This window comes from Rhineura floridana, chromosome 6 (genome assembly GCF_030035675.1).
Source record: "Rhineura floridana isolate rRhiFlo1 chromosome 6, rRhiFlo1.hap2, whole genome shotgun sequence".
Classification (NCBI taxonomy): Eukaryota; Metazoa; Chordata; class Lepidosauria; order Squamata; family Rhineuridae; genus Rhineura; species Rhineura floridana.
Genome location: NC_084485.1, coordinates 48805888 through 48818743, shown reverse-complemented (window position 1 = coordinate 48818743; position 12856 = coordinate 48805888). Strand labels below are relative to the sequence as shown.

The 12856-nt window shown below is 39.9% G+C and overlaps 1 protein-coding gene across 2 annotated transcripts in view; it reads left to right on the top strand.

Moving 5' to 3' along the window:
* Window positions 1-12856, top strand: part of PHF20 (PHD finger protein 20) — a 65713-nt gene that overhangs the window by 37869 nt on the left and 14988 nt on the right. For both annotated transcript variants that reach the window (XM_061631733.1, XM_061631732.1), the window contains exons 8-12: window positions 8300-8473; window positions 9554-9730; window positions 9926-10201; window positions 10573-10671; window positions 11347-11511. In XM_061631733.1, the coding sequence (XP_061487717.1) occupies window positions 8300-8473; window positions 9554-9730; window positions 9926-10201; window positions 10573-10671; window positions 11347-11511 (891 nt within the window). The remainder of the gene's footprint in view (window positions 1-8299; window positions 8474-9553; window positions 9731-9925; window positions 10202-10572; window positions 10672-11346; window positions 11512-12856) is intronic.

Here is a 12856-nt window from a genome sequence, read left to right as displayed (position 1 = left end):
TTGGGAATCTTTATTTGCCTTAACTGTGGTTTGTCATTGCATTGCAACCCACTGTCCTGGTTTAATTTTAGTCTTTCACCTCTCTGCCCCAACCACCACCTGGCTACAGAGGCATGAGGCAAGAGTGGTTAGAAAACAAAACCACTCATGCAGTTAAGAGACTGATGCTGCCATTTTTTCATCTTACCTTTCCTCACTCTGCCGTATTTCTTTCCCTACCCGCTTTCTCTCTGACAAGCTCTCCTTCTCCAGCTTCTCTACCAAACTCTGCAGCAGTCTTCTGAGGAAAGAAAAAATCAGCCAAAGGCAGTTTTACTAACATCTATCCAGAAATGCATGATGAAAGCACAGTTTTGCTCTTAGCAACCTACCACAATTGTTAAACCGTTGCATTTTCACAAAAAAACTCTTGAAAGGAAGATAGTGATTTTTAAGTGGAGGCTGGATGGCCACCTGTCAGGTTGCTGTAGCAGCAGATTTCCTGCATTGATGGAAGCTTAGGCTAGGAGGTGACCAGCTTTAAAGTCTCTTCCAACTCCATAATTCTGTGTCCTTTGGTCCTCCAGGCTTAAGTGGTTTTTTTTGCAGCTCTGTTCCTAGGAAAATCACACTTAAGACTTCGCAGTACTCAGCATCTCATTGATCAAAGGGTGACCCCAGAGATATCCCCAGAGAAAAGCAGGACTGTAGGTGTGAAGTTTATAAAACAGGATGTGACAGCAGTTTTGAAGAAAGCAGAAAAATCATATGCATCCTGTGTTTCATTAGCCCATCATTCATTAGCCCATGGGGGTGCAGGCAGATGTCTTGTAGTGAGAGATTCTCTTGTCCAAGGATGGGAGAAAACTGTTGGCGATTGCGTGAATAGATCAAACGTGGTTTGAATTCAAGCGCCGTATAGAACAGGAATAAGACAGGCCAGGCAAGTTTCTTGTAAGAGTCTTTACTAGGCAAAGACATTAGACACAGCTCTCTCCATTGACATTTCTTCCCCCACACTGAGTTCCTGCAAGTTTCCCACCTTATCACACTCCCAGCCAGCCACTGACCTTGATAGTCTGGCACTCTGTTCTCACAGCTTAACCCTTCTGCTTCAGGTTTCTCTCTCTCTGCTAAAAACCTTGTCTGTGAGTCTCACAGCCTGCGTCACTGACCAACAGCCCCCACCTGAGACTTACAGACTTCAAAACTTCATGTTACAATTATTACATTTTTACAACATTAACTTTTCATTACAAATACATTTCAGTACATGGTTTGTTTTCTTACAGTTTACATTTACATTTTCAGTTCAGTTCAGTTTCCTTTTATTCTTTATTTACACAAGTTTCACAGATTCATGTTTGTTCACCTTTATTTGATGATACATTTATTTCATTCCTCAACACAAAACTTCCACATTAGATCCATTGTTTCTTTATCTATTGGTCCTTCTTTTTCCCATTCTACTGGAAATTCATCTGTTTCATTATTCTGTTGTGTAACATTAAATGCAAATCTCTGAGGTGGTTGACCTTTCGTTTTTCTCTCTGATTTCCTGACATTATCTATTTCCATTTCTTCCTCACTCTCTATTTTACTTGAACCTGCACCACTGGTACTTGGCATTTCTGTATCTTGTGTTGCCATGTCTTCACTTCTCAGTCTTTTAACAGTACGTTTGCCACCGTGTATTAAATCTGTTAATGCAGTTTTTAATGGAATTTGCTGCCCAGAAGGAACATCTGCAGCTTCCTGCTTACTTGCACTATCAAGAATCACTGTTTGACTGTCTCTCCAAGGTTTATCTATCACCTTTATGTTTCTCCTTAACACTACTTGTTGTTTCTCAGGCAACCAAACTCTATAATATGAATTCTGAAATCCCAAAATGCGTCCTGCCTGAGCTCTTGACTGTTTTGCAACATGTACCCAGCATTTTGCCCCAAAACGTTCATGTGTTTCACCCTGGGTTTTCTTCCAGTCAGTTTCTCATAGGGAGACATGCCTATTGTTCTGTGCATTAGACGGTTCTGAATATAAACAGTGTACAGAATACATTCACCCCAATAAGTGTTATTCATATCAGCATCTGCTAGCATTGCTCTCAATGAATCCTGCAATGACCGGTTCCTCCTCTCTGCCGTTCCGTTGGAGGATGGGCTGAAGGGAGCAGTGAGACTTTGTATTATTCCCTTCTTTTCCAAATATGTTTGAAATGAATTACTGGTAAATTCACCACCTCTATCTGATCTGATATTTTTGATAACAACCCCATGTTGTGTTTCTGTTCTCTGTATGAATGCCTTTAATTTCTCTTCTGCATCACTTTTCTTTTTCAATAAGAACACGTGTAAATCTGGAGAAGTCATCCACAATCACTAAATAAAACCTTGCTCCACCTTTTGAGCACTGAAAAGGTCCAGCTAAATCCACATGTATGAGCTGATAGGGTTCAGTAGTCGTGCTTTCACAGCTCTTATTTACTGGAGTCACTGTCATTTTTGTTTTATAGCATACCTCACACTCATCCACATGCTCACAGTGTGTTAACTTCAAATCTTGACTATGTTTTGGGGTGTTTTGTATCTTTTGGAAATGTGCGTGTGCCAGTTTTCTGTGCCATTCATGGAAACAATTATCATGTTTATCTTTATTAATACCTATCCATGCACAGGTGGGTTTATCAAGATTGCACTCAACCATAAACATTTGATTCTGTAATTTCCCTTGCATGCATATTTCACCATCTTTGCTCACAAAACATCTATCCCCTTCAAATGTAACTTTGCAACCTATTTGAGCCAATTTTCTCACTGATAGAATGTTATATTTTAAACCAGAAATCAATAATACATCTGTTAAAATAGTTCCCATATTACCCAGCCAGAGCGTTCCTCTCGCAGTCGCGTTCTGAGTCGATCCGTCAGCCAGATAAAGCTTCTCCTGCGTCGGCTTTGAAGTGTAAAATAAACTAGAGTCTGTGATTAGGCAATTAGACGCTCCACTGTCAAGAAGCCATTTAGAGTTAATGAGTTTATTGTCCTTAGTAACAAAGTTCACGCTTGCTCTCTGACATTCAAAGTTTCTGTAATTCCTCTACTTTAAACAATGTCTCTGTATATGCCCACGTGATCCACAAAAATAACATATTTTAGTCTCTTGCTTGCTTCTTTGCTTTTGATGTTGTACAGACACAGTCTCAGTCTCTTTTAATTCTGTTTTCTTATTCTCTTGTCTCCTATTCCACTCTTGTTGAAGTTTCTGTTCCACAAAGTCCAAAGTCAGATTCCCATCAGGTTGGGTTTCAAGACTAGATACCAGAACGTCCCATTTTTGATCCAATGAAGATAACAGGAGATAAACCATCTGCAGGTCATTATGATGCACGCCTCGATCTTGCAGCTCAGCATTTAATCTACGAAATTCAGCCAAATGCTCTTCCATAGTCACTTCATCTGTAAAACGCATCTGATAAAGCTTCCGTGCTAAACACAGCCTGCTCCCCGCAGTTTGCTGTACATGAGCGGCTCTTAGCTTTTCCCACATCTGATTAGCTGTCGGCTCATTACTCACCAGCAACAGTTGTGAATCTGATAGCCCCAGAGTAATAAAAGCCTTCGCTTTCTCGTCTTTCTTCAGCCACGCTGCTGAAGGAGCTGCCGGAGGGGGTTTTTCCACGACATCATTCAAATCCTCTTTAATCAGAACTGCTCTCATTCTCCACTTCCAGCTGGAGTAGTTAACAGCATTCAGCCTCTCCATCGGCATCCCGGATAATAGATTTACAGCCATGTTGCCCACTCTTACTTGCCTCTCACTTGCGCTTTGTTTCTCTCTGCAACAACGCCACTTCACCGGCTCTTGAACCCGCTACCACGCCTGATAATCTGGGCCCATAACCCCTGTTGGCGATTGCATGAATAGATCAAACATGGTTTGAATTCAAGCGCCGTATAGAACAGGAATAAGACAGGCCAGGCAAGTTTCTTGTAAGAGTCTTTACTAGGCAAAGACATTAGACACAGCTCTCTCCATTGACATTTCTTCCCCCACACTGAGTTCCTGCAAGTTTCCCACCTTATCACACTCCCAGCCAGCCACTGACCTTGATAGTCTGGCACTCTGTTCTCACAGCTTAACCCTTCTGCTTCAGGTTTCTCTCTCTCTGCTAAAAACCTTGTCTGTGAGTCTCACAGCCTGCGTCACTGACCAACAAAAACAGTGACAGCAAGTCTACATGGGGCATGTTTAGGGACAGAGGAAGGGAGGGAAGGTTTAGGACTCCCTTTAACATAGTGTGCCAAGAGTGGCTGAAGGTGGCTAGTATCTCCACCTGACCCCCTCCCCTGGTTGATTTGCGGAGGAGGCAGTGAGAAAACAAATCAACTTAGGTGAAACTAACTTCAGTTTCTTTGCTTGTTTGTGAGCCAAGTCCTGGCTCGTTCAAGCAAACTATTGCTTAGCATAACATGTGAACTAATTCAGGTTGTTGTCATAATGTAATCATGCAACAGCTGTTTATAAAGTGAGCCAAAGACTTCTGGTGTGAACTGTAAGCCAGGCATGGGGTATTTGTGACACTCCAGACACTGTTGGACTACTTATCAGACCTGACCATTGGCCATACTGGCCAGGACTGGAAAGGACCTGCTTCATTCTGGAGTTTTGATGCAAGTCTGGGACAGCCAGCTGCAGCTTGCCTTAAAGCAGTTTCTACTGGACCAAGAGAAATTTTAATTTCAAACCCATTTCAAAGGGTTAATCTAATAATGCAGTTTAGTAATCAGTAGTTTCATCAGTTTTGTTATTTCATCAAACAAACCTAGCTGGTTACTATAGTGCCTATTGAGGGTAACAGAATCATAGTTGATTTTAAAAAATTAAGCATGTTCTTCAATTGCTAAATGAGCCCAAGACAAGATATATTATTCTTTATAATTTAGGGAATTAAAGTATAGGTGCATGAAGGAAGGCAATCCTAAAATTGATTTTTTTTAAAATGGTTTAATTTGTGTATTAACATATTTTTATCTATAAAATGTTTTGGTGGTATTTGCCTTCTAGTAGAAAGGAAGTAAAACAAATAGGAAAAAAGATTGACAGAACAAGTGTGGAGACTTTTCTCATGTGGGCATGTGCATGGGCTAAATGATGTTAGTTAGAGCAGCTCAGCTACCCATTAAATTGGACCCATTACTTTTTCTCTTGTACTCTAGAGACAATACAAAAGAAGCATATTGAGCTAGCTTATCTATATGACAGTCTCTGCCAGAGTTTTGTTGACCAAATAGTGGAAATGTCTCAAAAGGCCATATCTAAAAGAAGGGGGGGGTTGTAAATTAATTATTATATGTGAGTGGAGAAAAATAGGCAGAGATGGGGCCATTTTATGCTCTTTTTAGGCTCTGTTGGTCTTTCTTAATTTTTGTCAGCTTAGCCTTTTATTTGTAAATCTTCAATTATGTTTTAATATGCTCTAATATTTTAAAGTATGTGATCATCCTGAAATACTTGAGCCTTGTTATGACTGATTTTCTGATTCATTGGTAACAATAATTGTTTGAGGGTTCCTTAGCCTTATCTTTTTTTTATTTTTACAAGATTTATATTGAACGAGTAAGTTTAGCACATTTACATTCATTTCATGTGTTTATCTGAATAATAAAAAGTTGACACAAGGTTTTGTTTTGTTTTAAAACTAGAGCTTTTAGCTCCTACTGGAAGAATGGGCGGGATATAAATCAAATAAGTAACTAATAAAATAGAGATAATTTGTGATTTACTTATTTTGCATTGCAGAGGTTCAATCTTCTTATGTGTTTCCTGCATAATTGTGGCTGGATAGGGATTATGTCACCTTTTAACTTTTTTCCTCTCTCTCTCTCAGTGCATAGACATGCATTTTCAAGCCCTGAAACCCTTTTGTTTCAATAACATACAGCTTATGAAAATGATGACCAGGGTGGGAACGATACTTAAGGGCAGGCTTCTAAGACAGCAGCAGCAGCAGGAACATCAGAGAGCTGGTGAGAGGCTTTTAATATCATGTTCCTCCCAGCATCTCAGCTGCCCCATTACCAAATGATGAGCCAGGAGCCACATTCCACCAACCCTGCATGAGGAAAAGCTCCACTCCGAGAGACAGTTACATCTTCCTGAAAGAGTGCAGTTTCTTGAGTTTGCTGCAGACCTCTAAGGACAGCAGCATCAGGAGCATAACTCCGCTGGGGACAGGCTTGGGATATCACAGTTTCTCAGAATTGTTTAGCTGTCCCACTATATCTTATATTGAATTGTATATAATCTATGATAAATCTGCCTTGGAGATCTTAGATCAAAAAGCAGTGTGCAAATGTATAAAATAAAATTCTAAAGCACTAGCTTTAATTTTTTTGTGAGAACAGCTTCAGACTATTTAGGTGCAGTTAGTCTTCTGGATGCCAATGTTATTTTTCTAATACTTGGACCAGCCTTGTTGGTCATTTGAAAAAGATTTTGTACATCAAAACTTAGCTCTCCTAACTAGAAATTCTCAGCTGACTTGTGTGCTACCTCATTGTGAGGCAGATTCTCTTAAGAATTGCAGTCTAATTTTCAGACTATGTTCATATTTTGGTTCTTTTCCTTTCATTTGGTCAGTTTTGTACTGCTAGATAGACCGTGTTTTTTAAGATTTTAAAACTGCTCTCCCTCCCTCTCTCTCCCTCTCCCTCCCTCTCCCCCTCCCTCCCTCCCTCTCCCCCTCTCCCTCCCTCCCTGAAATTGTCATTTTATATCTTATAACCTGCCCTTAGTGGTGTATTTACACTAGAACAGTGAGTTATAAATGTGTTAATAACAAATAAACGATATTAAAGGAAAAGACATTGCACTTTCCATTTTGTCTGATGTGTAACTTGGAGTTCCTGCTCACTTTCCTCCTAATCCTTTTAATGAGCTTTATTGCTTAATAGTACAGATATTTGGCAGGAGCACCTACCAACAGCAGAAACCAATGAAAAAGGGGGGAAAGTTTCAGGTTTATTGATAAAATATATAGTGGAAGTAGTTCACTACTTGCCTGTGTATACTAATTTCTTTTTGTGAAAAAAACTTTATAGGAGATAGCCTATGGTGTCAGCCTGCTTCTGCTGCAGACTTCTGCTTGCACAAATGGGACATCCTGTTCTCCTTCTTCCCACCCACTTCTCCCCCACAACCTGCTCACATGCCCCCAAAATATTCTGAAGGTTTGAGGAACCCTTTTAAGCAGACTGCAGTACAAATGGGGTTGGATGGAGGAAACAAAGGAAGAGTCCTGTTGCATTCACTGGCAAAATGTTGGCTCTCACCCTTTGTTAATATGTATTGCTTGGAGGCACAGATATCTGTGATAACAACTATAACCAGTAGTTTTAGAAGAAACACCCATGACAAGTCTGTTCTGAATATATAGGCTTTATTTCTTTGTGACATCCTCAGCCATTGTACCAGTCTGCTTTTAGCTATCTCATCTGTTTGCATAATAACAATTCCCAGCACTCTCAAGCATCTCTAATTTACAGGTCGACTGTCAGCTGACTGAGTTTGATGAGTCCTAAAGTACCTAAAGAATAACATGTCGTTCTTTAACCTTTGGCAGTGGACATAATGCTTTTAAAAACACATACACATTTCTAATAGTAAACTATCACTAACTAATAACTTCAGAAGTTGAGAATCTATGTCCATGCTTAAATGTAAATGTACTGCCTTCAAGTCAATTCTGACTTTTGGCGACCCTATGAATAGGGTTTTCATGGTAAGCGGTATTCAGAGGAGGTTTACCATTGCCTCTCTATGAGGCTGAGAGGCAGTAGTGACTGGCCCAAGGTCACCCAGTGAGCTTCATAGCTGTGTGGGAATTCGAACCCTGGTCTTTCAGGTCATAGTCCAACTTCTTAACTGCTATACCGTGCTGGCTCTCTGTGTCCATGCTTATGGGGAACCAAAAGGGAAGAGCAGGATAAGAAGCACTGTGCATTGCATTATATAAAGAAATGTCAAGAATGGATTTGGTTGTAAAGATGAGCAATAATTAGCACAGGTTCAACACATTAAAAATTGTAAGAGAGCCACACTGACAACAGCAGAAAAAACCCAATTCGGTATATTATATGCATACATGAATGTATGTAACAGTTTAGATGCTATTGTACCAGATTTGTCTTCCTTTGAGACTGTAAAATGCCATTGGTGGTACAATAGGTTACATTTGAATTAAAAGTGTGACATTTATGTTAAAAATCTGATTATTAAGTGTTGAAAACTTAACAAATGATCTTACAATTATTTTTAGCACAAGAAAAGTTGAAAAATTCTCTGGACAGTGAAAAAGATTCCATAAAGAGACGATCAAGACATTCTACCAGTAGCAGTCATGAAACTTTAGATACTGACATTGTCACACCACTACTAGATGAAGTTGGACCTTTAAAAGAGCTAGAATCTAGCCTAAAAGAAGTTGTTGAAGGTAAATAAACTTATTTTATAACTACCTGTCTTAATAACTTCAATGATCATGGTAGATGGGATTTATAGCAAAGTGTGACCTGTGGACCCTTAAACCTGGGACCTGATTTGGGGCCCTTTAATATTTTTAAGATATATTTCCCCCTTGCTCAGACTGACTACCAGCTGCCATCTTGTATTTTCCCCCACCCCCAGTGCCCAAGATATTTGGCAATTTTGAAACATTGGGGAGGGAGAGAGAAGGCCAGTGCCATATTTTTATGGCAGAAGAAGATAGCTCCAGACATCTTTTTTTCCTCCCCACAATGCTCCAAACTTGAGGGTAAATCCAAGATGGTACCAGAAGTCACTCAGTGCTGGTAAAAAAGCAGTTTGGCCCAGGGCAAGCATCAGGGCAGCTCCAGATTGCTTGGGCCCACCCTGGCAGCTGATAGCATCAGGCCTGTCTATGATTATGTCGCCTCATGTAGTTTGGTTGTTAAAATGATAGCATTATTTGTGTGTGATTTTTTTTTAAAGGGGGAGTGTTAAATAGTTTTTACAAAGAGACTACATGGGCTTCCCCTCAGAATGGTGCAAGCTAAGTAGAGGCTCAGAGCCAAAACTACACATGATGTTAAGTGCATCTTTGCATTTAACATGCAGATTTTTAAAAGGGGAAATCGAATCAGCTGGGGTGACTGATAGTTAATGGGATCATAGTGTGTGTGGAGGAGGAATTCAATCCCACTAAAGACTTCTCACCTGCTGATGTCCTGGTGAAAATACCACCTATGAAACTGGTATTTGGTGCTGATGTGGGGATCCCCCTCCCAAAGCAAATACTACATTTAGAACATATGTTTAATTATCACACCCAGAGGATGATATTGCTGTGTTAAAGAATCTGCACGTTACATGCAAAAGTGCATTTAATGTTGCATGTATTTTTGGCCCTCAGAATAGTTTATTTCTTGTTTGTTTGACTTCTCTAATTAAGCCTTCAACTTAAAATGTAGATTTGACTGTTTCAGACTTTCTGTTAACACAACGGTTGTGTTGTGTATTGTATTCTGCACTTACCCACCATTTTGACTTTTAGGTCCATTAGAAGCATGTGTTGAGTCCAACCAAAATGAAGAGTTACCTCCATCTTCAGAAATATCTCAGACTTCAGTTTCTCAGATTTCAATAGATGACACCAGATTAAAGGAAGAGAATACAGCAGAGTCTTCATCTACACCTGAATTGCAAGAGATTTCAGGAGCATCTATTACAGGTTCAATTTTTACCAATAGTATTTTTCAGGCTAGGCTTCTTAAAAAAAAAAGTTAAGCCCTTAGTTTGAAGGGCTTTGGACAGTGTAATCTAAATCCTTCACCATGCAAAGGCTTTAAATTTCTACATGAGGCTAGTATATTACAAATAAATGCATGACATTTTAAAACACAATATAAGTCTTGTGTTCTTACAGTAACCAGTCCTTCAAAGAGAGCTGATGTTTTTACTGCCTCAAAAGCTGCAATAGAGCATGAACCCAAGTTTAGATGCAAGTTCTTGGATTGTTCCAAATCCTTTCGGAAAGCCAAACTGCTGCATTATCATATGAAGTATTTCCATGGGATTGAGAAGTCACCAGAACCACAACAGAGTCCAGCAATAAGAAACATTCAAACAAGAGGTTCCATAGCTTCTGAAAAGGCGAATCAAGAAAGTTCTAATAGAAGACGGACCACATCTGGCTGCTTATGTAAGTGTTTTGCTAACAGCATTCTTTCTAATAACTACACTGAATTTAGACTATCACTTGGGTTATATTTAAAGGTCAGCTTTAAAAAAATCTGCTTTATTTTTTTTCTATTCATTTAAATTCACAACACAAAGTTGTGCAAAGTTAAGTAAAATTTGTAGGGAGCAAAATACCATGAGCCAGAAATTCAAGGAAGAGGAAGTACACATTTGTAGGAAATGGGCAAAGATTAGTACTTGAACAAAGAGACATGACTTCATTTGATGGGCTACTGATCTAGATACACTCTCATCATACATAAACATATCTGGGCTTACTATGTTTCTGTTCTATAAGAAATATTAATACACATTAAAACCATTTCTCTCAAGCTACTAAAGATAAGGAGAAGAGCAAGGAGAAGAAACCCAGAGATATTGTAAGATCAAAATCGAAGAAGAAGAAGAAAAAGAAAAAGAAAACAAAATCAGGTAATATTTGGGGAAATTGTTCCATTTAATTGTCGTCATTCCTTTCTTGACCCAATTTCTTTTTCTGAGCAGAAAATACTACTACAACGATGTTACTCTGAAGACAGCAATATAAACAAGCATGTATGTCTTCTTAACAGCGAGATCTGTATTTGTTTGCTGTATAGGCAGGCAGTGATGGCATCTAGAGGAGAAGTGGGAAGTGCCTCCTAGTCCAGCCTCTGATCAAGCCTTTCTTCTGTGACAGGGTTGAGGAACTAGTGGCCTTTCAGATGTTATTGGAATCCAAATCCCATTAGCCCCAGCTAGGATGACCAGTAGTTGGGGCTTAGTTGGAAGTTTTATTTCTACTTCTGGAGGGCCACAGGTTTCCCACCTCTGTTCTAAGAAGAGAGCCTGCCTCCTAGTGAATGGAGAGGAGAGCACCCACAGCATTCTGGACTGCTTGTTGGTGACAGGTAAATAGTGTAGATGGGGTCTAAACTTGTAGATAGAAGAGCCTACAAATATGGATTGTATCTACACTGTCTACTTGTCACCACCTGCTCGTTGGAGATGTAGCCATAAAGAACCAGTGCAGACATAGTAGTATTGATTCATTAACCATGGGGTCTTGGATATATTCATTTTCTGTCGCTTTTATTTCCAAGTATTAACACTTCCTAATGTTTACAGAACATTCAGGGAGTGAAGAAAATGTTGACTTTCCCCAAGACCTTTCCCCTTCGAGATCCGTCATTGCAACGAGATACAATTCAGCAAATCGGTCGTGTGCACGTTTGAGTACACAACTACTTGGTGCTGATTCTGGGCACCGTAAACACAAATCGAAAATAAATGGTGAGATCGATTTAGTTCCTACCTCAATAATTTTAACGTAAGAATTAGGAAATGCTAATAAAGGAATTGGAAAGCATTTCAAAGATTGCTGCCTGGGATGGAGTGCATTGACAACTGTAACAATATATAGCATCATAAAACTTGATGTATTTGCATTGCAGAGACATGCCAGCTCAGACGTAAGACTGATGTGTCAGTTATAGTTATACAAATTCATAGTTGCCATTCTATTTTAGTAGGTTTGCTTGTTTTTGTAACCTTTCCATTTGTTCCAGTTTCTTTCTTTAGAAGTGTGAAATTGGCCACGTTTGCACATAACAATAAGTCCAGAGGTTTGGTTGAATAAACCATACTATGTACAGACTTCGTGCCAGTGCACACAACCCAATTGCACCTGCAGTGCTCTTCCTCTGATATGAGTGGATAAGTAAGTCAGAAAAGTGATAGCCTAGTGTCACATCTGAATCTGAAATCATGGTTTGTTGTTACCTAATGAGCCATAATCACTAGCTACTGTTAAAACATGGCTTGTTGTTGGCTTATGGATCATGCTTCATAGGGACCAACAAACCCATGATCCTGGGTTTGCACATAAAGCTGAGCTATTCTTGTCCTCATTGTTTACTCTCCTGCACCAGAGGAGGAGAGAAGCAGGAGTGATCAAGCAGCATGAACAGTATGGTTCACTCAGCCATTGTTTTACATAGCTGTGAACAAATTAAATGCTAAGATAAATATTTCGTTTGTCCATCCTCTGTATTGGTTGATAATTTAGAACAGCAAGTACTAAGCAATAGTGCCCTCCATTAAAAAAAAATTTTTTTTAAGGAGAAGCAGAAAGAGGAAGGGGGTATGCACCAATGAATACCAGGCACATATTTTAGAAGCACCTGAAGGATAAACAGATATTTAAGTGTATAAAGAAGTATAAAAGTGAACACAGTAAAAGCCTACTTACTCTGCAGCCTCGGAAGCAATTACAGTAATACCTCGCATTAATGTACTCAATGGGACCAGAGCGAGTACATAAACCGAAAATATCCTTAAAGTGAAGCACTACCTTTTAAAACATTTTTTACCTCCTTCATGCGGAGCCTCAAAGCCCCGTGCTAAAGCCTCTGCTGCTGCACTGCCACGCCTCTCAACTGATCGCGATCGTGCCTCCCAGCTGATTTGCAGTGGCACGATCGTGTCTATTTCCACCCCCGCGCTCTAAAGCCTCTGCTGCTGTGCTGCCGCGCCTCTCAGCTGATCGCGATCGCACCTCCCAGCTGATCTGTGGTGGCGCGATCACGTCTATTTCCATCCCCGCACTCTAAAGCCTCTGCTGCTGCACTGCCGCTCC